The 23,358-nt window shown below is 43.1% G+C and overlaps 1 protein-coding gene across 1 annotated transcript; it reads right to left on the minus strand.

The window, feature by feature from the left end:
• Positions 1-684: 684 nt before the first annotated feature.
• rorca (RAR-related orphan receptor C a) lies at positions 685-13,245 on the minus strand. The gene is made up of 10 exons (XM_083672246.1): positions 12,850-13,245; positions 7,376-7,461; positions 7,051-7,192; positions 6,290-6,727; positions 5,950-6,071; positions 5,542-5,674; positions 4,728-4,835; positions 4,462-4,572; positions 4,147-4,259; positions 685-3,946 (listed from the first exon to the last, which is right to left on the minus strand). The coding sequence occupies exons 1-10, from the start codon at positions 12,854-12,856 to the stop codon at positions 3,785-3,787; spliced, it is 1,422 nt and encodes a 473-aa protein (XP_083528372.1). The 5' UTR covers positions 12,857-13,245; the 3' UTR covers positions 685-3,784.
• Positions 13,246-23,358: the final 10,113 nt, after the last annotated feature.

Genomic DNA, 23,358 nt, shown 5'->3' on the forward strand with positions numbered 1-23,358 from the left:
TTCAACTTAGGTTTTCAGTTTTCATGGAGGCTACACGAAGAGTTCACACAATCGACATGTGCTAGTTTTTTCGGTCCCTCATGTTATTCACCTGAAAATATAAACCAAAGGGTCTATAGATAGTTTGAAATAAGATTCTAATTTGAAATAAAAATGTTTACAGGAGTCCTAAAAGGGCATGTATTCATACTTTTTTGTTTTCGAGTTTTGATAACGAGTTCATTTTCTTTGTCTTCTCGTGATCTCTCTAATATATAACGGTATAATTTTAATAAAGGACCCTATGGACCACAGTTTTATTATTGGACAATAAATGCACAATTGCAGCTCCCTTCCAGGGCATATTTTCCCCCAGGTAAACTTGACTCATGGCATGCTCTGTGATTTACTGCAGGCGTCTAGAGCTGTGCCATAAGATACGCTACGAGTTTCAACATATTCTGCATCTTGTCAACAGATGTTATACCAAGTGTGATATGCTGTTATCTAACAAACTACCCAGATATTTCACACCACAATAGATATTATGTATGAGGGATAGCCAGACATATGTTTATCATATGTGTACAAATATAATACATGTGGAAAGCCAACAAAATAAGGTGGAATTGAAGGGAAGCTCATTTCAAGGGTTTTGGACGTTTTCAATGCATGAAAAAACACACAAACAAATAACAATTTACTGTAAAAAGACCTTTATTACATTCTTAAATCCACATATTGTATCCCCATTGTACAACTTAACTCTTAAATGTGTTAATAACCTCTTTATATTCATAGCATGTCATAAATTATATATTATTAAAACAAAAACAAATTACTGATTTCAATAACAATCTTAAAATATAATGAAAATATGATAAACAGAAGGATCATGACAACAGAGTAACAGGGAGATACTTTTTTAAAAACGTTCTTTAAAAAAATAGAATTACTACTCTCCAAGACAAAAAGGAGGAAACTAAACTGATGAGAAACGAATATTACAGATAAGGATAGAAATGAAGAAACAAAAAGATCACAACAACCAACACAAGATTCAAAGATTAAAACCCATCTTTTATATTTCATTTTGTTTTTTTAAATTATATTTCTTCTTCTTCTTCTTCTTCTTCTTCTAAAAAAAGCAGGCTCAAACGTCCTGTAATAATATTGATATTAGACAGGGGTAAAATCTTTGATACTTCTGCGATCAACATTCACAAGAACATATGTACTGTACACAGTGATCAAGGTTTAAGGTCATCTATTCGGTGCAAGGTGTCTTGCTAGGCTAACTGAAGAAGACACTAGAGAGCCCAGCTATCTCCCTGAGTGACTCTGAGTGGAAATGTAACTGCACACCTAAGAGAACTGCCAACCACAGGGACACTTGTGGCAGTTTTAAGGGCTGCAAATTACACTTTTACGAATAATTACAAATCTAAAGCCCTAAACAACAACTTACAAAGCATTTACACTTCGTTACAATCGTTCTCTGCCTTACAAACTGTCAACTCAAGTCAGTTAATACAAGGTTAATGTCAAAGTTGGATGTTGTGTTATGAGAGAACTTGAAAACTGTAGTGTTAGAGCTGTACTGTACTGTCGAACGGTCTGTGCTGGAGTGCTTATGAAGTCAAACGAACCGTCTTACAGGGCCGTGTAGGCCCACCAAACTGAAATCGGGAAAGACATTATTGCACAGTCCCATTTTGACACTGTCTTAAGCACCCAGAAAAGTGTATCCCCCTAAATACCAACTATATTTAAGAATATATACAGTATAGAGAACAGCACTGTTCCAGCAGTGCAAAGTGAAACTCAGTTATGATTACTTAAATATAATAGAACTGGACAAGAACACATCCAAGGCCAGTAAGTGATTGTCTCTTTATGGTAAAAGGTAGTTATCAGCCTGGTTCAGACCAAACTAGTCATACAGCAGCTTGGCTACGCTGTAGCCACAAGCTTTGTACTGAAATGGCATTGTGGGGGTTTTTAACAAATCCAAAATGCCCCTTTTAAGAATTGTTCAAAAGATTAAACTTCCTGCCACACCCGATGTCCCTTCTCTCGTGAAACCTCTCTTGAGAGAGATCTCAATCTAAGTAGGACTTCCTGCTAGAGATGAATTGAAGGCTGCTCCCTCATTGAAGCCATAGAAGCAGATGTAGTGTTCTCAACATAACCAGATCAGTGGAGAGAGTAAAGACCTAATCTGACACACCTCTCCTCTTGGATTTAATAAACAGTCTGGAAAAATAGATCTGCATAAAATATTTGTGTATATTTTTGTCCTTCAAATAATGAAATATCATAATACACTATAATGTAGAAATCCCTAACTCAGGGGTAGCTGATGGCTCTGTCAAGAGGGTGAGGTAGAAGGGGAGTGGGTTAGGAGAAAGAGAGGGCATAGCTCACAAAAAAAGCACACCTGTCAGTTCAGTCTGAGAGTGTAGCAGGCTATCTGGATACAAAGCAGTGGGAGCAGGACACTCGCCCCCCCTCCCATGCTGGTCAAAGGGTCGTTGGAAGTGCCCATGCAGGTGAGAGCAGAGGAAATAGTTTCTGTTTCTGCCACCTTCGGCTTGTCTGTCTGTTCATGTGTCTTATCATCTGGACTCAGTTCCTCCCACGCATTCTCCTCTGTCAACAAACTCTTGGACTGACAGGTTCCCACGGCATTCATTGTGCCAGAGGTTTGTGGCGCTCTGTGAGGCGTGGAGGGAGGGCTGGGAAAGTTTCTGCACTAGCACCAAGGGAGTGAACCAAGGAACCAAGGAACCAAGGAACCCACTCCGTGACTGGTTTTCCTCCACCACCCTGCTGTCCGAGGAAGGAGTAAGTCCTTGCAAATGTATAAATTCTTGACTATTCTTATCTTACATACGTATATGTATATATATATATATATATATATATATATATATATATATATATATATATATATATAGGTGTATCTATACATCAGGGAACATTTTAAAATACTTCTGTCATTCTTCAGTCTTTCGCTCTCTAAGTGGCATTTGCAAAGGGAAAAGGTAGTGGGACTGAGGTCTTTGATTGCATCTCAAAAAATAGAGAGCTGTGTCTGAATGTGAGCCTGTAAAAATACATGTGTCGGACAGCATAAGCATTACATCTTTGTGCTGCGTGTGCGCATGCATGGCAACCAACTCCTAGGGTGGTTGTCCATGACGATCATGCTTCAAAAAACCCTGTCTGTCTGTCAGTTTGATCTTGGTCCCTTTAAACAGTTTGTCCATCGGATACAAAACTGCAAAGTATGGGCACGACCAAAAGATGCAACAAAAAATGCGCTGTAGTCGTCATTACAAAAACAGGCATTTAACAAAGCACAACTCCACAAAGGGGGCAGGATTGTATGTACATTCTGTCTCAAGCCTGGGGCTGTGCTGCATGTCTGTGGGGTACATTCAAGAGAAGTTAAGGGAGCTTCATGTTCTCATAAAGAAAATGTTTTGAGAATGCGAATTACATTCTAGAACTGTTTTTTTTTTAATTCAAAAACATAAATCATTAGGTAGCATGCACTTAGTAGCCAGCACCTAGTGTTATAGGGTGGTAACTTACACTGGCTCACAAGGCAGTTTAAGCTACTCCATAGGGCGGGAGGTCAGAGGTCAGAGGTGAGAGTGTGTTCTAAAGTGTAGCGTGCAGGATTGTCACTGAGCTGCTGGTTGCTTCTGCTGGTTGCCACATTACTCTCCCTCCCTGCCTCTCCATCCCTACACCTTTCTGTCTCTGTATGCATCACTCTCATCAGTGGCTATATAGTTTAGCCCTCGGTGGAGTCTGGGAAGGTGATTTCACTGGCAAACACCTCCCGGTACAGAGGGGGGAAACTGAACGCCGTCTCTGGGTGGAGCAGACGGAAAAACTCCAGCTTGTCGATGTGGAGGTTGCAGATAGACTTCATCATGGGTAGCTTAGACACCATCTTAGAGGTAGAAAGACAGACGAGAAGAGAAGAGGAAAGAGAAACAGAGAATGAGTATTTTCCACGTTTTTTTCTTTTCCCAGTATTTTTCCCGGTCTATCGTATACTTTATAATACATTCACATTCTAAAAAAAAAAAAAAAAAAAAAACGTTAACACAGTCATCGAAATAGATAGACATTGCATGTCATCCTCTGTACCTTTGCCAGTTTCTCCTCCGATGATCCACCTCTGTGTAGACAATGCTGCAGAGCAAGGTAAACCTTCTCCTGGAGCTTCTGCACCTGCTGGGTGTCTGTCAGCCATGGTCGGTCTAGAGGACAAGAAGAGAGCACCGACACTCATACATCTGTCATGAGATCCATTATGCTCCAACCCTGCTCCAGGGGCTCTGTGTGCTGTATATGCATCTGTAGGTAGACTGTGTGTGTGTGTGTGTGTGTGTGTGTGTATTCCTCTGGGAGTATGCAAAAAGACTAAAGAGTTTAGTGAGTTTTCAAAGTAGTGATTCTCACCTGGTGACAGCAGCACAGCAGCACTGAAGAGGGCCATCTCCTCCTCAGACAGCTGCATGCGGCTCAGACTCTTAGCCAGGTCATACACCGCACTCACAAGGTCATCACAGCCTGGGGGGGGACGGGGGGCGGGGGGAAACATTAGTCATCAAAACAGAAAGCCCTGACAGGATACATTTTGACAAGTCACCTCAAAGATTTAATGGTTGCAGTGTGCATACGTCATGGGGGAATTCTGAAAGCCTGGTTCGTACGGAGGCACTCACCGAGAGCTTTGAAAAGCTGAGCGCTGGCAAACTTTCCATCAAACAGGAGGGTGTTGTTGTTGGGGTTGTAGGCGCGACACATGCGGATCAGAAGGACATCCAGACATCCTGAAGAGGACAGCAAAGATGGACAGAGGGAGGGGAAGAGAGAGAGAGAGAGAGACAGAAGACGAAGGATGCTCCACAAAAAAAACCATGAATAAAATAAGAATTCCATGTTTACAGCCAATAAAAGTAAAACAAAAAAAGAATAAACATCATATGATCAAAATAGATTTGGATGACAAAAAGCAATGTTTTTTGAGACACAAGGTTTCCAATTCAAGCACATATTTGTTACAGTTAAAACAATGATGATGAACAAACAAAGCACAACAGTTGGGGCAGAAGAAAGACAAGAAGAGCCATTGTTAGAGACAAAAATATTTTTTCCCCTCAGAAGTAAACAAAACATGACATTTGTCCTCTGTAGCGACTGACGTAACGTATGTTAGAACGTCCCTCTCTAACTTTAGAGTATGTTATAATGTCTTCTTCTGTCACTGTGAGCACAGACTAAGTGAAATAAGTTTGTAAATGACATGCTAACGCAGACAATCCATGTGTACAGACGTCTATTTGTTTTACTGCAGGCTCACAAGTTCTGTCGTAAAAACGGTTGAATGTTGTTCAAAATAACTACTCTGAACTTGAGGCTAACCTCAAGCTGTCTGCATGGTGGGCCAAGCTTTCAGGTGAACCGGTCATAATGTACAGAAGCTTAAGCATGGATACGAGTGGTGAAAATGTACATTCGGTGCAAATAGGTACTGACCTGCTTTGAGAAGAATTATCTGGTCATTCTGACAAAGATCCATGAATCCAGTGATGCGCTTGGCGAACTCTACTACATACTGGATGGCGTTGGTGAGGTGGATGGCACACTGCTGCCACATGATCTCTGCAGCCTAAAGAGAGAAGCCAGAGGGTTATCCAAGGTAGGAATGTCCCCGGATATCCATACATATACATATTACTACAATGTGACACTGTACAACGTTAGGTTATAGCAATGTCATCGATATTCTGCATTAACCACCTTTTAAATTGTCTCCCATAATTCTGTGTTTTGTATGTTTTTCAATGCTGCACGCAAAGCACATTTGTCCTCTGGGGACAATAAAAACAAATTGGAATCAGCTGCATAACAGCTTGTTTGTTCTGTTGTGAGGCGGATGTTTACCTTGCTCTGAAAAGTGCGGGTCTCCTCGCTGCTGTACAAGGTCCAGACCAGTCTCTTCAGTTCCTCTGTGCCGTACTGGCTCGTCTCAATGTGGGACTTCACAACACTCTGTGTTATGCGCTCTGAAAAACGTAGCGTAAAACGAAAAAAGAAATAATTAACTATAGGTTGCCTTTCAACCACACACACACACACACACACACACACACACACAGGGAAAAATAATCAAGTCTCAGCCTGATGCAATTCTAAATGTATCATACTGTTTATCTGTCAACAACACAATTGACTTTCAGGTACAGTAGACAGTGGAGTGATGTCATATCAGAGCTTGACTGACCTATCTCGAGCAGGGAGAACCCCTCAGGCAGGGGGTTGAGCAGCGCGTGTGTGAATAGGCCGGACTCGTGCAACAGCTGGTATTCATGCTTGATGTGGTGGTTGCCGTCCCCGAAGTCCAGCCCGTTCTGTTCCGGCGAGCTCTGGGAAGAGGAGCTGCTCCCGCCGCTGCCCCCCAGCATCTCCATGTTGCGGTACTCTTCGGCGCCCTCCGGTGTCAGGGGCAGGTCGAACAGCAGACCGTCGGGCAGTGTGGTGATGTCGTCCAGGTCGCTGAGGGCGGCGCTGGAGCCCCTGCTGTAGGCCCTGCCGTGGCCCCCCACCTCGGCCCCCTCCTCGCGGGCTACGGCGACGGCTAATTCCTGGGACTGCTGGTGCTTCTGGACCTCGGCGTACAGGCTGTCACGCTGCTTTTTCGACATGCGGCCAAACTTCACGGCTGCACAGGGATGGAAACAGGAGACCAGTCAGTAATCAAGGAATTTCATTATGAGGTTGTCAAGTCAAATACAGAGAAAATCTAGCAAATAAAGGATCAAATATACAGAATAAGATAGATGGATGTATAGACAGACAGACAGGCAGACAGAGGCAGACAGGCAGACAGACAGGCAGACAGGCAGGCAGACAGACAGGCAGACAGGCAGACAGGCAGAGACAGACAGGCAGACAGACAGAGAGACAGGCAGACAGACAGAGAGACAGGCAGACAGACAGACAGATATGCAGACAGACAGGCAGACAGACAGACAGTTTTCTCACCGTCACGGCTCATGCCCAGGGCCAGACACTTCTGCAGCCGGCAGTGCTGGCAGCGGTTCCTGTTGGTGCGGTCTATCAGACAGTTCCTCTGCCGGGAGCAGGAGTACATAGCATTGTTCTGCTGGCTGCGTCTGAAGAAACCCTTAAACACACACAATACGCATTGAATGAACGAGGGGACGATACTAGGTCAGCATGCCTGCTGGGCTAGTCATACATAACATAAATCAATAGCGATAATTTATTGTTTAAGGCAGATTTGAAATAGCACACAGGAGAGGAGTAAATAGACCTGAAAGGCCCTGTGACGTGGAGGGGCTCTCACCTTGCAGCCTTCACAGGTGATCACTCCATAGTGGATCCCTGACGACTTGTCCCCGCAGATCTTGCAGGGTATTACCTCAATTTGAGCTGGGGGTGGAAGGAGAGGGAATACAGAAATGTGTTAAATGTTTGGTGGATGTGAATTATTGACTGGTAATACATTCAAGTTCAACAATATCTGTGTTCAGCCTGGAACACTGTCGTCAGAGTGCTTTTACTGTAAGAGGCCAGGGCCATGGTTCAATAGTCTGATGATAAGGAGCGGTAGCTCCTGTTGACTTCATGCCCCATTGAAAGTGCAAGTGGAGATAAACAACATATTAATGTCTGAAGCCATATCAAAGAAGTAATGACAAGGTAGCAAAACTACACTCTGAATCTGTACTCCCAAGGTACTTAAGGCGCATTTTCCGGAATTCCGCACAAACGTAATAAGATACAAGGTTTATTCATAAGCAGTTTAAATGTCAACTCGTGGGACGAACAGAAGAAATTGGTTTGCAATGACATCATGCACAAACTACAAAAGAAACACATAGTATCGACCTTAGCACACAGGACAGGCCTGAGCTCTCCCCCTCTAGAACAGGCTGTCTTTTCATTATGCTGTTTATAAGTGGCAGGGCCTCCTCTGGCCCAGAATAGCAAGTCAATTGCATTAGCTGAGGCCCTGGGTTATAAAGTTTCACCAGCTCTGCTCCTCCTTCAGGGTTAACTTCATGTTAGCCAGTCGAAAAAGAAAGGATTTTTTTCTTTCCTTTGCTTTTTGCTTTGACTGCGGAGAGTGTGATAGACCATTTTTTAACCTACTTTGGTACAGTGACGCAGGACATTAAGCAACATTTAATTTGCTGCAACGGTATTAACTGTCCTTTACCGCCTCGTCAGAAAAACACCTCACGCCCAACCGATTGTCCAAGCTGTGAGTAGAGAAGTGCGTCACACGGCTGGCAAAGTCGTTACTGACTTTAGTGACTGACAACAAAGTGAAAATCTCAGCTTTATAGATAGGGAGGGAAACACAGACTATATTCTACCTACTCCATTGGGGAGTCTTTTGTATAATGTGAGTGAGACATCTGAGTGTTTCCGCTGGATAGAATTCCCACTGACCTACAAAAAGCAACCAGGGAAATAAATAAATAAAGCCAGTGGAAAAAAACCTCTGTCTCTCTCTCTCTCTCTCTCTCTCTTTCTCACTCTTTCTCTCCCTCTCTCTCTCTCCCTCTCTCACCCCCACCCTCTCCCTGTTATATAACTGCCGTCTGGCTGCATTCCACGAACACACTCATTCAGGGGAGGTCGCCCTAGCAACGTGGTGACGAGCATACCTCCTTCCTTTCCCTCCCTGCTCCCATTGGCTCCTGAGTGCATAGCTTTGTCTCTGACTGGTTCTCTCACCTGCCACTCAGCTGCTGGGCAGCACAGTCAGGCTATGAGAGAGAGCTGTTCTACTGACACACTTTCCCATTCAGCAAGGGGGAGGGGCTTTGGTTGGCAGCCTTGCAAGGCCTTTAATCTGATTTCTTCTGTGTTAAGGTGGAACTAAATCTGACTGAATCACTGAGTGGTCCTACAAAAACAGTCTAGGGTTTAATTAATGAAAGATTGATGAGCACTTTAGAAACGCAGAGTAAATAATACTGGGTCCAACTGACATTTTCCACTTATGTAACAGCAGGGAGGGCCAGAGTGTTTTTTTGAATATCTACAGTAGGATTCTAAAGGGGCAAGTAACTTACACTCACTCTCAACTTGTGGCAGCATGTCAAGTATTTGAGTGCAGTTTCAGCTGTCTCTGCGCCGACCATGAAGCTATTTATACTTGAGTATGGCCACTGAGGCCTTCTGCAGGGCTGCTACAGAAGCAGTCTGGGCTAGTCAAGAGTTACATAAGCTGCTCATGACTTAAACACATGAGTACGCTTCAAGCCTTTAAAATGGATGATTGATAAATACCAGGAAAATGTATTAGTCATGTGAAAGTATATAATGTCCAGTTCAAGTGATACTGTATGTAGCAATGGCAGTTGTCAGCAGAGTTCCTGGAGATTGCTGTTTACAAATTAATCAATAGACATCAAATAACAGCCCTGCTGTTGGAACAGCTTTTTACTAGGTGGAGGAGTACACTATAGTCAAATTAATGTTCAAGACATTATCCTTTAATAGCTCTACAAAGACAGACTCAAGCTGACATCAGAGCAATTAGGGCAAATGCACTAGCCAATTCACTGGAAATGTTATCACAATCTGTAGATTGCGTTTTAGTGCAGTTTAGTGCGTTTTAGTGCAGTAAACCAATTCCTTAGTGCCCTGTATCTAGAGATGTGAAGGTACTCTGTGTCAGCCAGTTAAGGTGTCAATCTTTGTCGGTCAGCAAGTTCCTTGTCTTACCAGTAAACCCACAGCTATGGGGACCTCGCTCTGTTATCTTACCTAATCAAACAGCTCAACTGAAAGTCCAAAGGTGCTATTAACCTTGCACTTTGCATTGATGTGACATATGCTTCACCTACATTTCAAGTATATTAAAGTTGCTGTAAGGTATATATACCTGTAGTATGCATTACGTAACGTACTCTGGCTCTACAACGTTATTGCAAGGTCCAGGGGCGGCACTTTCATAATGGCAGTTCATATGGCATAACAATCTCTCTAGGCTGCCTCTGAGGCCTTCACCTGACACCTGTTCTAAGCAGCTGTGCCGATACCCCATAGTTCTCGCCCCCCTTCAGAGTTACCTACAGTACATAGAGACAGTACACAGAGTGAAGTAAGAGGCAGATATATATATATATATATACACACGCACTCTTTAAATATGCACTAGAAGACTTGAGTAATTCCTCTCAGTATAAGTAACAGGAGTGGACTGAGAGGCACTGAGGACCGTAAGGTGCCAGTAATGTTCTCTGATGATCCAGCTAGCCTATAGTTACAATTAGCTAATAGGCAGTCAGTGTTACTCAAATAATTCTTCCTGACAGGCTACTAGGGAAAGAATGACATAACATCCTATTCACAAATCCTCTCCATGATTAAAGTACTGTTTCTTAATCCTTTTTCCTTTTCCGCTGTTGGGTTTTAGCATTCATCCCTGTCTGTGTGGTTGCGGTTTGCGGCTTCACATTGGGATATGAAATATTCACTTCACATCTCCCCTTTCTGTGTATTTAACTCCTCTGCCTGCTGTCCCATACGGTTGATATATATATATATATATATATATATATATATAATTTTGGCTGTAACATATCAATCTGCATTTCCCTGACAGCTCTGAAATACACCATATAATCTTGTGTGCTCATCTTTGCCACTGGAACACATTTGGGGTCGTGCTATACAACCACAGCTCCTTAAATTATACTACATGTCCATGTCTACACAGCTCTGCTCTCGTACAATGTCAGTAATTTATTTTTACTGGGGAACTGATGTGGAAACATTGGGTATTTTAGGGCTTATTTCAAATGATTCATAATCAAAGAGAATCAAAGAGATGGCGTCCAGCCGCGATCAAGCATGGTCGCCCTTGGTCCATGAAGCATGTGATCGTGAATACACATTAGATTAGGCCACTGTAGGGGTTAATGCTTTCAGGGGGTGGAAACTTAGCGTCCAGTTGTCAGAGAGAGGCACCTTCACACATAGCCGTTCGTGAACATCCCCTGACAGATAGCGACTTTGAGCTAGAGCTCTACAATGCCCTTGGGAGTGTTGAGCTGTCTCTGTCTCTCTGCTTTGATCCCTCGCTAAAACTACGCCCTATAAGGCTGCAGCACCGCAGAACCGTGTGGTGGAGGATAGGATTCTTCTCACTCATTAATGCATTGCATGCATGTCCTTGCTGCAGCCGCTACATTGTTGCCCAGGGTTTGACAGTATCCCATAACAGTAAGACTGATACCAAGGATGTACAGATTACCCTCGTATGCTTCTTGGAATGCAGCCCTGGTACTGAGACCTGCCTTGACTGACTTGTCACACTGCTCCTATGGAGGTGTGGACAGTTGAAGAGAATGGAAGCCAATAATTATTTGTATTGATGCAGTGGTTGAACACTCAATGGATGAGATATATATATATTCCGGGTTATGTAAGAAAGTAAGCTGACAAAGGAAATTGACGGCCTAATGTGTCATGTTGTGATCTAAATGTAGGATGTCGGTGACTTTATCCTGCTGTGACCCAGCCCAGAGTGCATCCCTTTGACACATGGTTGGGCTCCAAGTGCGATTACTGAGCACTGTACTCCATAATAACTTCAAAGGCATATTGATTATGTGTTTGGAAAAACAAACTGAAACTATGAATGATTCATTGTGGGGAAAGGTCAATAACAATATTGATGTTTTCATCATGCAGTTGTGTTATCCTTTTATGAACTGACTAATACTTGCTTACATTTTCTTTTTAATTTTGTGAGGACCTTATCATTTGTAGACATTTGAAAGAAAACCATTGTAAATGTAGGCCCTGAAATATTAACATCATATCAATATCATATAATTTCATTATGTAATATTAAAAATGTACTTGACTATTCTATTCTACTTCTTCCAGGTTTGTTAAAGTTACTTTGTGCACCATTAGGTGCGGTTATTGACAGATAACCCGCCTGAGCTGCCACTAAAACCCCGCCAACCTCCAACCACGGCCAGTTTCTATCCTGCTGATGAATGCCCTAGGAATGATTTTCAATTATGATAATAGGCTCTTAGAGATGACGAAAGCCCTCAACAGCCATGCATCCTCCACCCATCCTCCCTCCTTCCCCTCCACCCTGAATGCTGTGTAATCCTCAATGACAGAACTAGGTCAATGGAACAGCGGACTCCCCCCTCTCCCTCACACTGGCGGCCATGCTGGCATCACTCTTCCCCACCTCCCTTTTCTTACATAACCAAAAGACGCTTGCTGGCCGAATAAAGTAACTACATCCAAATTATTCTTGTCACTTTCAAACATACAAAGGCAAATTAAATCAGCGTCAAAGATAACGTCCACACTGTGCACACATGTGCAACCTATATTATATCCAGCCTATCTAACACCTGGTAAAAGTCATGCACACGTTATACTCAAATTCAAAACATTTTTTCAAAAAACTTTAATTGATACTCTTGAACAAATGTCACATTCAGTCTGACTTTAAGTTGCGCGACCATTGTAAAACATCATAGAGACAGATAGGTCGACAGTATTTGCATTAGACTGTGATATCTCACTGCCAAGCAGCTATCCGTTGCAGTTTATCTGTCGACGTTATTGCATGCGCGCCTGGTTACGACATACGCACTTCAATCTCAAAGTTACCTAATAATGTTTAGCCTTCCACCACAAGAAAAAAACAAACTGTAATGCATCTACAAAGCCTATACATACAATTGAACTATTCAAACAGGTATAAACATATCAACATTTTATATATAGCTATACATTAAACAATCAAAGTAAATGTAAACTCACCTCTCATGTTGTTGTTGTTGTTGTTGTTGTTGTTGTTGTTGTTGCTGTAGTATTATCTTTGAGTCATAAAACTCCAGAACATGAAAATAAAACCGATAAATATAAATATGATATACGTTTTTTTTTAGCTCCAAAATGGAGCTGTTGAAAAAGGTAAAAACAACAAATCTTCATATGTTTTCTAACGCTTGTAAAACAAACAAAACAACAGAATATCGGTAATAATGTTTCCGTATTCACTCCGTGCAGCCCAGTATGTCTCTTGTGATAAAGCGTGCGCTGTATGCAATACAATAATGTAGCCAACTCTCCTGGTCTTCCCACCTCTCTCCACGACTCAAGCGTACTGCCTTTTCTCGCTCTCTGTAATCTACTTTCGGCGTGTGGACTCTCACATGACCTCGCTCCTCTGGCCCGCCTCGTGCCCCCGGCAGCGGCGCGCATCCCTTTCGCGCGCTTAAGGAGGATATCTCAAGGTTCCCGCGTGCGTGGGAAAGTGTGGTAGTATGTCACAACAACATCGTGGGAAATATTACCAGAAAGCTGTTGTATTCTAGGTTTTCTTCTTTTCCCCCCCTTAGGTTTTCCTAGTTTATTATTATTATTTATTTTTTTAAGATTTATGTATGTTGTGTCTAGAAAATAATAATATTGCTGTCTCAAAAGGATACTGAATTGCTCTGATAGTGGGTTTCGCATTTTCTCTTATTCTACTGAATGGCTGTAAGTGTAAGAAAAGAAACGTAGTTCCAATCTTTTTTTCTTACCAAAGTCTCTTCTCTCTGCGTGCCTTGACAACTTTTTTACAGTCAAATTTAAACTGCGAATTCGGTTTCAGGTTTGATTTGTTTTACTAAAATACACTATAGGTCTAGGCACCTGTGATTAACCACCTACTTGTTTTTATGAGGATATATTACAGTAGGTTGATAAAAAAGAAATCATGCAGTCCAAAAAAATAAGCAAACATTATTGGAATTTATTAGAAAGTCGTCTGCTGCATTGTGCTAGATCATGCAGAATGGCCATGAAGATCGCAGTAACAGGTGTTTGTGCAACACAAAAGCATTTTCTGAAGAAATAGAAATGTGCATTTGCCATTGCCGATGAGATGCCCGTTGTCGGTAGAATCAGTGGCCCTCTATCGGCAAAACCAAACCATGTTTTATTTGCCAATCAATCATCCATCAATCAGTCAATCACTGTTTTGGAATGTGGTACTTCTTCCCCCCGTGGCATCCGTCTACCAATGGCATGCCGACCATTGGAGTACATCGGCATGCAGGTCGTTGGTCTAACAATGCAATGCCAACGTCGGTCTGTCATCGGAATGCCAACCAATGGGCCTGCATCGGCATGCCAACATAGGTCTACTAGTGGCATGCCAACTGTCAGCCCATAATATGCCGTTGGACTAACAGTGAGATAACACCATGATGCATGCCATCATTTTACTGTCAGGGGTCTGATATTGTCTGGTGAGCTGCTCTGTTGCCACCAGCAGCCCGGTAAGGGCTTGCCGGCTGGGTTGATGTGCCTTTGTGTTTTTCTGATTCACTGGGTGAGATGAATCAGTGGGTAAGAGGCTGTGTGATGTAACAGGCGTAGTTATGAAATGAAGGAAACAGTGATTATGGTAAGTAGGCAGCAGCGTTGAGGCTGCTGGAGCTTTCACACCCTTCCCTTCTTTCAAACACCCTTTTCTCTCTCTTACTATCCTCCCTCTCCTTTTACTCTTCTCCTTTGTTTTCTGCAGGACCTGTTGAGCCTCCTTGCAGCCATTCTTTTGTTCACATTTCAGTGTACTGTATCTCACATTTACCACACAAACATGCACTCATCATCCCCACCCTTTGTTGTTTTCTGCAGCATGCTTGCCTCTCTCTATTTCTCTCTCTCTATTTCTCTCACTCTCTTTTTCTCACTTTCTTTCGCTCACTCCCTTTCTCTCACTCTCTCCAAAACCAAAAATAGACACAGCAATAGCACATTAGTGCTATTCACAACACATGTAAAAACAGTCATGAAAAAAATGCTGAAAGAATCTAATTTATGCTCTGTCTAAACTTCCTCCCATTTTGCTCGTCTGTATTATGTTTTCCTTCCAGTCTGACTGCTTCTTCCTCCACATCCTTCCTTGGTTACGTATTCACCCGCCTCTCTTGTTCACTCCTTTCCTCTCCAGCTACAGTCTCTATCCTGCATTCACATGCAACGTCATTGACCCCCTGACCCTGAATCTTATATAACCGCGGCGATGCCTAAAGTAGAGCAGGAGAGAGATCGGAGGGGGAGGAGCTTAGCCAAAGCTTTACAGATTACATCAGATAAAGAGAGATGAAGAGAGAGAGAGAGAGAGAGAGAGAGAGAGAGAGCGAGAGAGAGAGAGAGAGAGAGATGAAAAGAGAGAGTGAGAGAGAGCAAGAGAGGGGGGGTAGAGGAGAGAGAGAGAGAGAGAGAGAAAGATGGGTAACAAATGGCAAAGAGGGAAATTGGAGAAATCAAATGTCTGTATAATGCAATAATGTCGAAAGAGGGGAAAAGGTAACATGCACGCTCTAACAAGGTACAGGGGGATGAAACCAGCATAGAGAGGCAATAATAGTTGAATAGGCAGAGTGCTGCCCTCCACCCCTCTGGGGATAAAGCGCATGTATTCCGAGTGGATTATTTTAGGATCCAACTCCCGGCACTGTAATCCTCTCTCCTCTCCTTTCCCTCATCCCGCTAAACCCTCTCTCTTCCAAATGCGAGTTAATCCCTCTCTGTTTCCCGATGGTCCTGTAATCTAGTTTGCCCCTCCCTGACCACCCCCCCAGCCCTTCGCCCGCGCTCCACACATACACACACACACACACACACACACAGACACACACGCACACACACACACACACACACACACACACACACACACACACAGACACACACACACACACACACACACACACAGACACACACGCACACACACACACACACACACACACACAGACACACACGCACACACACACACACACACACACACACGCACACACACGCTCCACACACACGCGCCAATAGGTCAGTGTGCCAAACTGCAGGACGTCCAGGAGTTCCTTTTTCCTTTCCCTTCATCATCAGCCTCCTTTCCTCCGCAGCCAAACGGTTAGTGAGTTGTCTCAACAACAAAGACGAGTGTGTCTGCTGCTCTGGCTGATTGGACTCTTCTTTGTTCGTCTTCTTCTCCAAACCGGAACTTTTTCTTGGCTTGGAGGGAGCTTATAGCTCAGATGTGACATGTTTTTGCCACAGTTTGTCTCTCCTCTATTGGCCAGAGGAGAAAAAGGCAGGATCACACCGATGAGTAATAACAAATCAATGATAAACAAACTGGAGCACTCCGTCTGATTCGAAGCAGCTGTCGGTGTTGTAGTTAGCCGGCCACCAAAGCTTGCTTATCGCCCTTAGATCCACATTGGTTTTCTCTCCTTATCGACATGATCCATACTGTTTGGTGCTGTTTGAATCTTGACATGCACAGCAGGCCATGACAGGCTGCGCAGATGTATCATGTTGATAAGTAGCCAATTAAAACTGACATTTACAGACTCATTGATGGTCGGCCAGGTGTCAGTCAAGGCCGCATCTGTTCTATCTTGATCTTTACCAAGATGAGAACAGACAAATATCATGCACATGATCAACTGTCGTCACTCAAATGGCTGGGACGAAGCAAAGACATGTATGTTGTGATGCGTACAATAGTGAACTGAAGACCAAAGACCACAGCCTGTGAATGTAGGCGAATTTGTAGTTTTCTACTGTGAGCCATCTCCTCCCATTTAGTGGTGAAATGTTCCGTTTATTTCCATAAATTACTGGTCAAAACAACTGCCTCTGACACAGGATGAAGTCACGGAGAACTAAAGTAATGTGATTGGTTCTGGCTTCTGTCTGGGATGCCTCTGGTTATACCTTCCATTGTCTCATTCCGTGTTAGCTCTTTGACTCACAACCGACTTTTCCTTCTTTCTCTTTCGAGATCATTCATTGGCCAAGTCACCTCCGTGGTTAATACTATGTGTCTGTTCAATGTCTGGAACTGTAACCTTAGTCATACTAAGTCACAAGTACTGTTAAGCCAAACAAATTAGGCTAACACTCTATAATATGTTGCTGTTGGCCCATTGTGGTATGACAACATTGTACTAATGTGATGGGCAGGGTTCAAATCCAGGTCTCCCGTGTGGAAGACTCAAGCATCCACCATTAGGGCAAGCAGCCATCCTAGCTGAAGTTACGTTTTTTTGTTATGGACCAAGCATCACATTGCCTTAGAACACAAGGTATAGAATATACTTAAAGCAAAGTATAACGAAATCAAATGAGAATCTATTAACTCACATCATGATATGATAGTCTTAACCATTCCTGGGTAGCTATTCTTCTTTTCCTTGGTGTTCCCCCCTTTGGATTCCCCATGTGGGTAAGAATAACCAACACGCTTTCAAGGCATCCACTCTGTCAACAACCAGGGGGGAAAAGTCAGGGAAGAGGTCAAGTTCAAGGGGGAGAAAGGAATGGACATGTACCGGGGAAAATGTCAGCTATCCCTGGGGGCCAGAGGTCCTATTGTCCCTGGGGGTCAGAGATCCTGCTGTAGATGGGGGGGGGGGGAGTTTGTTTCTCAATCGTGGAAGAAAGGGACAAGAGAGAGAGTGAGAGTAGGTAGATAGATAGGTAGATAGATAGATCGATAGATAGATAGATAGATAGATAGATAGATAGATAGAGGAGGTAGATAGAGAGTGAGAGTAGGTAGATATAAAGAGAGAGAGAGAGAGAGAGAGAGAGAGAGAGAGAGACAGACAGACAGACAGACAGACAGACAGACAGACAGACAGACAGACAGACAGACAGACAGAACGGGAAAATGACAGAGAGAGAAAGACAACACAACATAGCTCTGTGTTCTGAAGAGGACACTGAAGGGAGATCCAGCACTTTCCAGCACGCTTCCATGACAACAGCAATGCAGGGCCCCTGAACCCACGGCCTGGCAGTAATGAATCATCTGTCTTGAAGGTCATTTATCTCATGCTGCCATGTTTGTTCTCTCTCTCTCTCTCTCTCTCTCTCTCTCTCTCTCTCTCTCTCTCTTTTCTCTTTTTACAGCTTTTCCTTTTTACTCCTTTTAACATCCACATGGTCTCTCATTTTTCTTAGATTCCAGCAACAAACCTGATAAAAATATTAGTTGGTTACCGTTTATGAGTAGCTTATGATTTATAATGGCCACCAGGGTTTTTTGTCCAGATGACAATGCAGTATGTTGTATGCACATCGTTTTTTTTAAATTAGATTTACAACCTAAAGTCTTTATAGCTCAACCTCTGGTTCCTTTAAGACACTGTCATTAGTCAAAGCTGTTGTCAAAGTTATTGTGAGGGCTGTTCTCTCTCTCTCCACACCCAAGTCCTCAGGCTTACCAGCTATAATCCTGCAGTCTTGCATGGAATGCTGTTTATCTCCCTTATGCTACGGCTAAACACAACAAATAAACTGACAAAGAGCGAAGCACACACTTGGTGTTGACTCAACGTGCCAGAGAGGCTCACCTACAGAATGAACAGCCACACTGACACTCTCTGAGAGGCTCACCTACAGAATGAACAGCCACACTGACACTCTCTGAGAGGCTCACCTACAGAATGAACAGCCACACTGACACTCTCTGGCTCACCCACGGCTTCGACTCCAACTCCAGCATCGCAAAACAGAATTCAGAGTCACCGAGTCGTGAGAGTCGTTTACAGCGGGAGTTGGTTCTTCTCCCTCTGAAATTTAGAGTCGAGAGTCGACTCCCCAAAAAAACTCAGGCTAAAACATGGGAGGGAAGTATTCAGAAGAAGAGTTTTTTTTTTTATCCACACATGTCCTCAATGTTGTTGTTGGATGACAGCTTACCATGAGCTGGGTTCCTGCTAGGACCATATACACTGAAAAATGTATGCACTCGCTGTAATGTAAGTCGCTTTGGATAAAAGCGTCAGCTAAATGACATACATTATTATATACTGTATTATTATAATATATATAAATATATATAAATTATATTATATATTATATTATATACTATATGAGCCATCCATGAGAATGGTGTGCAGCTGAGGGGGCGCTACCATGGTAACAGGGATTTGTTTATCTCAGATGAATCAGCATGATAGGTGATGCCATGTGCAACTGACCTACTTACCTCAGCAACACCCATCCACCCTTAAGTAACCAGGTTGACATGGTAAACTCACTCCTCAGGTTCAAACAACCCCGCCTGTGCCATCGAACTGAAGCTTGCTCGACCGCTTCACCCTCACTACCCCCCCTATACTAACCCTAACCCCAACGCTAGAGACCTCTTCATCCCCGCTACCCCCCCTGTACAAGTTCTCTCCTACTAATAATAAAAAAATAAATAAAATAAAATAAAAAATAGCCTACTGGCATTACGACTGCCTATGGCCCCTGGTGTGAGCATTGATTACTTTGTCTTATGATGACTATTGGATAGATGATTCACTTACTTAAACAAATGTATTGTTGTAAGTCGCTTTGGATAAAGACGTCTGCTAAATGCCATGAATGTAAAATGTAAACGTGGCGTAGCTGGTTTCCATCGGGTATTTAGCAGACATCCACATGTGTTGGCAATACAGAGGACGCAGGTTTGAGACCCTTGTGAGCTCGCAGTGCGAGGAAGCAATACTGTAGTAGTGCCCCCCCCAACCTAAGTTATGGAAGAGTAATGGTTATGACTTCATGATTATGTTGTGACATGGTATCTAATCCAGCCTCGGGCGGATGGATGGTGCCTGTTACATTGGTGCCGTAACCAAGATCACACAGTTGGGGTCTGCTTGGCTCCTGGGGATTCTTTGGAGAAGGTAGAAGTCAAAGGGAGGTGGATGTAGTAGAAGCCTATGGTCAGCATCTCGCAATGAATTTGCCGACTTGAGATCTAGAAGTAGTGTCACCCAACCAATGCCTAGGTTCTGGTAAGGGAGTGGTTATGACTCTGCTTCATGTGTATGCTGTAATAATGTGGCATGGTAGTGAATCCAGGTCGTACCTGTTACACTGACACACTTATGCACCACACACACACACACACACACACACACACGCACCACATACACACACATTATGGCACATTTGTAGACAACAAAGTACACATTGATACAATGACACACCTTCGTTGAGACACAACAACAATGATACAGTCAAGAGGCAAGATTAGTCAGCTCACAGCCTTGTTGACACACACACACACACACACACACACACACACACACACACACACACACACACACAGACACACACACACACACACACACACACACACACACACACACACATTTACTGTACATACATACAGGATAGAAAAAAAACCCTTCAGGATGGATAAGAGAGATACAGGAAGTGAACAGAAAGCCTTAGCTTAAAAGGGAAGCTGAGGAGAGCCAATGGCAAAAGGGATTAAGGGATAGCAAAAAGAGATGCATTTTTCACTTTCATATCACAGTGGGCATCTCTCCCCCGCCTCTTTCCCTATCCTTTCATCCCTCCATTTTGCCACCCCTCGCTCTCTCTGGCTAGGTGGCCTAGTTCCCAATATCCCTTCTACCACCCCCAAGCCCGCCCCCCCCCCCCCCCCCCCTCTCTCTCTCTAGTTGCCTTGTGGCACCATGAGGTGAAACGAACTCATCCCATCTATTTATCTGGTCTCGCTTTCCCCCCGCCTCCCCCTTTCATCCCTTTCTCAACCATCGTCCTCCATTTTGTTCAGCAGTTATGGCAACAACAAAAAAAAGTGATATTTCTATGGCCTCCGTAACGCTTTTTTTTTTTGTTGCCAATGTTTTCCTCTCTACTCATATTGCATGGCTCTGGGTTTTGCCATAAGCTATATAGGCCTGCCGTAGTACAGACACATATTTCATATTTGAGGGTATTCTGCACAGTTTCAACCTGGCCTTCTTTCCTTTTTTTTCTTGTCCTTTTTGGGGGTTCTCCCTGTTTTATTTTTTGATTAAGTTCATATGTAGGACTTGTTTTGATTACCATTGGAAAGTGTGGACATAAAGCCCCCTGGTGGTGAGTGGTGTAGTGCGCTCTAGGCTTACATAATAGACATGGACCCAGCGTAGCAGCCTACTGCCGCAGCTGTCTGTGCAGCAGCAACCCAGCCGAGATGTAAAATGATCATATAAGGTTTTTAGGAGACTAATGGGATCATCACATCCATACAATAATCACGAAACAGTGACTCAATGTTCTTTCAGGGTTTGATTAATCAGGTCTCTAGACATGATTAAAAAAACGATTCTGATTATGTAACAAGTACTCTGACTCAGGGAGCCATGGGGAGCTGTTGGATGCTGTTTTGGCAATGGATTTGTCTTTTTTTTTGGCTTTTACGGATTCAAATTGTAAGTGTCGGTTTTTGGGGTGAGAGCAAATTTGCTAGTGTCATCTCAAGTTCTTGAAATAATTTCAGAATCACCAGTCAGCAAAACCGCTAACCAATAATCATAATGTCATCCTCCTCAAAAATGTGTAACACAGCAGGTCTGACAGGAAAATCACAGTCAGTAAGTAATTCAAAACAGACTAGAGATTCCCAGACATACTTTGTTAGTTGAAAACACATACTTGTACATTTCGGATTTCTGTCTTAGATGGGAAAGGTTGACTTGGCGTGTTGATTTCCACGGTTTGAGGTGGGGTTTGCAGTGAGAGTTAGAGGGACAGGGTGTGAGTCCTGAGACACCATGTTCTGCTACTTAAACTGAGTGGGAAATGCATGAAATGGAGTGGAAGTGTGGTCTCACACAGGAGAGGGGAGTGAGGGGACACGAGAGGGGAGGAGAGGGGAGGAGAAGGGAGGAGAAGGGAGGAGAAAGGAGGGAGGGGACAGGAAAAGGGAGGGAGGGGGGATCTATCTGCCCCTGACCTACTTACAGCCCAGTGATAGAGGAACCTTACCACACAGATACACCCTCTACACACACATACACACACACACACACACACACACACACACACACACACACACACACACACACACACACACACACACACACGTGTGTACAATACATTTGCCCACAGACACCTTCACACACACCCTTCAACAACTGGGCTAAACACTAATCAGCTAATTCAATTTCTAAAGGTTGTTGTTGTACATGTGTTTTCCAGCTGAAAAAGCAATCTTAGACCTCTTATTGAAAGTATATTTCTAAGCTTATTTCTAGGCCACTGCTTAAATTATGGTAATATTGCCATTATGAGATACAGCATATGAATCTTTCATGTTGTTTTTTCAAACACTAACCACTAAACAGAAAATGTAATTGCTAAAATGATTCTGTAGTGTATGCAATTTCCTGCTCATAAATCCTTTGCTTAACGTTAGAAATGTCCCAGAGAGCTTAATTTAATCCTTTGCTGGGAGATTTAATTTAGAACGAGACTAGATTGGCCGTGACACTATAGCTACTTTTTTATCTTTTTCAACAGACACCTACAGTACAGAGCAAGGTTTCTCAACTCCAGGAGACACCACAGGGCTGCACATTTTTGTTCTAGCCCAGCAACAACACACCTCTTTAAGTGACTTGATGATAAGATGTTTTAAAGACAAACAAGACAAAGACTCCGAGACAACACACGTGCACACCCCCAAGGGAGAACAGAGCTCTGGGCTCTGGTTCTGCTTTTTAGTTGAACCAGGTGTGGTAGTGCCTGGCTATAAAATCGAGGAATAGAAGAATTTCTATTTTCTAGGAATCTGTTTTCTATTATCTGTTTCCAATGTGTGACAACTATTTATTGACTGGCTCATACATAATTACTTCACTTTTCAATTCAATGTTCACTCCACACTCACAAGGCTGCATTGTAGTCTATGTTCTCGTGTGTTGGCTCTAAGGGTCATTTTCTAAAGAGCATTCTTGGTGAGCTGATCTCTTTACGAGAATGCAAGCATTATTTACATGATCGGAGTGTATTGAATTTCCCATTACACAACACCATATAAGTAAGCAATCTATTAATTAGTGTGTTCTTTTGACACAAGCCACTCCAAAAGCTGTGAATAATAGATCAGACTGGTTAAAGAAGGGCTCAGGTCACCATGATGAGGATTTCCTTATGTGTCAACTGTCAAGGCTGTATCATTTGTGGGTCCTAAAATAACCCCATACACTGCATTCCTTCATAGTGTTTCACCAATAATTACCGGAAGATATATATATATATATATATATATATAGGCATGTAGACATGGTCAAGATGACCTGCTGAAGTTCAAACCGAGCATCAGAATGGGGAAGAAAGGTGATTTAAGTGACTTTGAACGTGGCAAGGTTGTTGTTGCCAGACGGGCTGGTCTGAATATTTCAGAAACTGCTGATCTACTGGGATTTTCACGCCCAACCATCTCTAGGGTTTACAGAGAATGGTCTGAAAAAGAGA

Source organism: Argentina silus (genome assembly GCF_951799395.1).
Source record: "Argentina silus genome assembly, chromosome: 6".
In the NCBI taxonomy this organism is placed as follows: domain Eukaryota; kingdom Metazoa; phylum Chordata; class Actinopteri; order Argentiniformes; family Argentinidae; genus Argentina; species Argentina silus.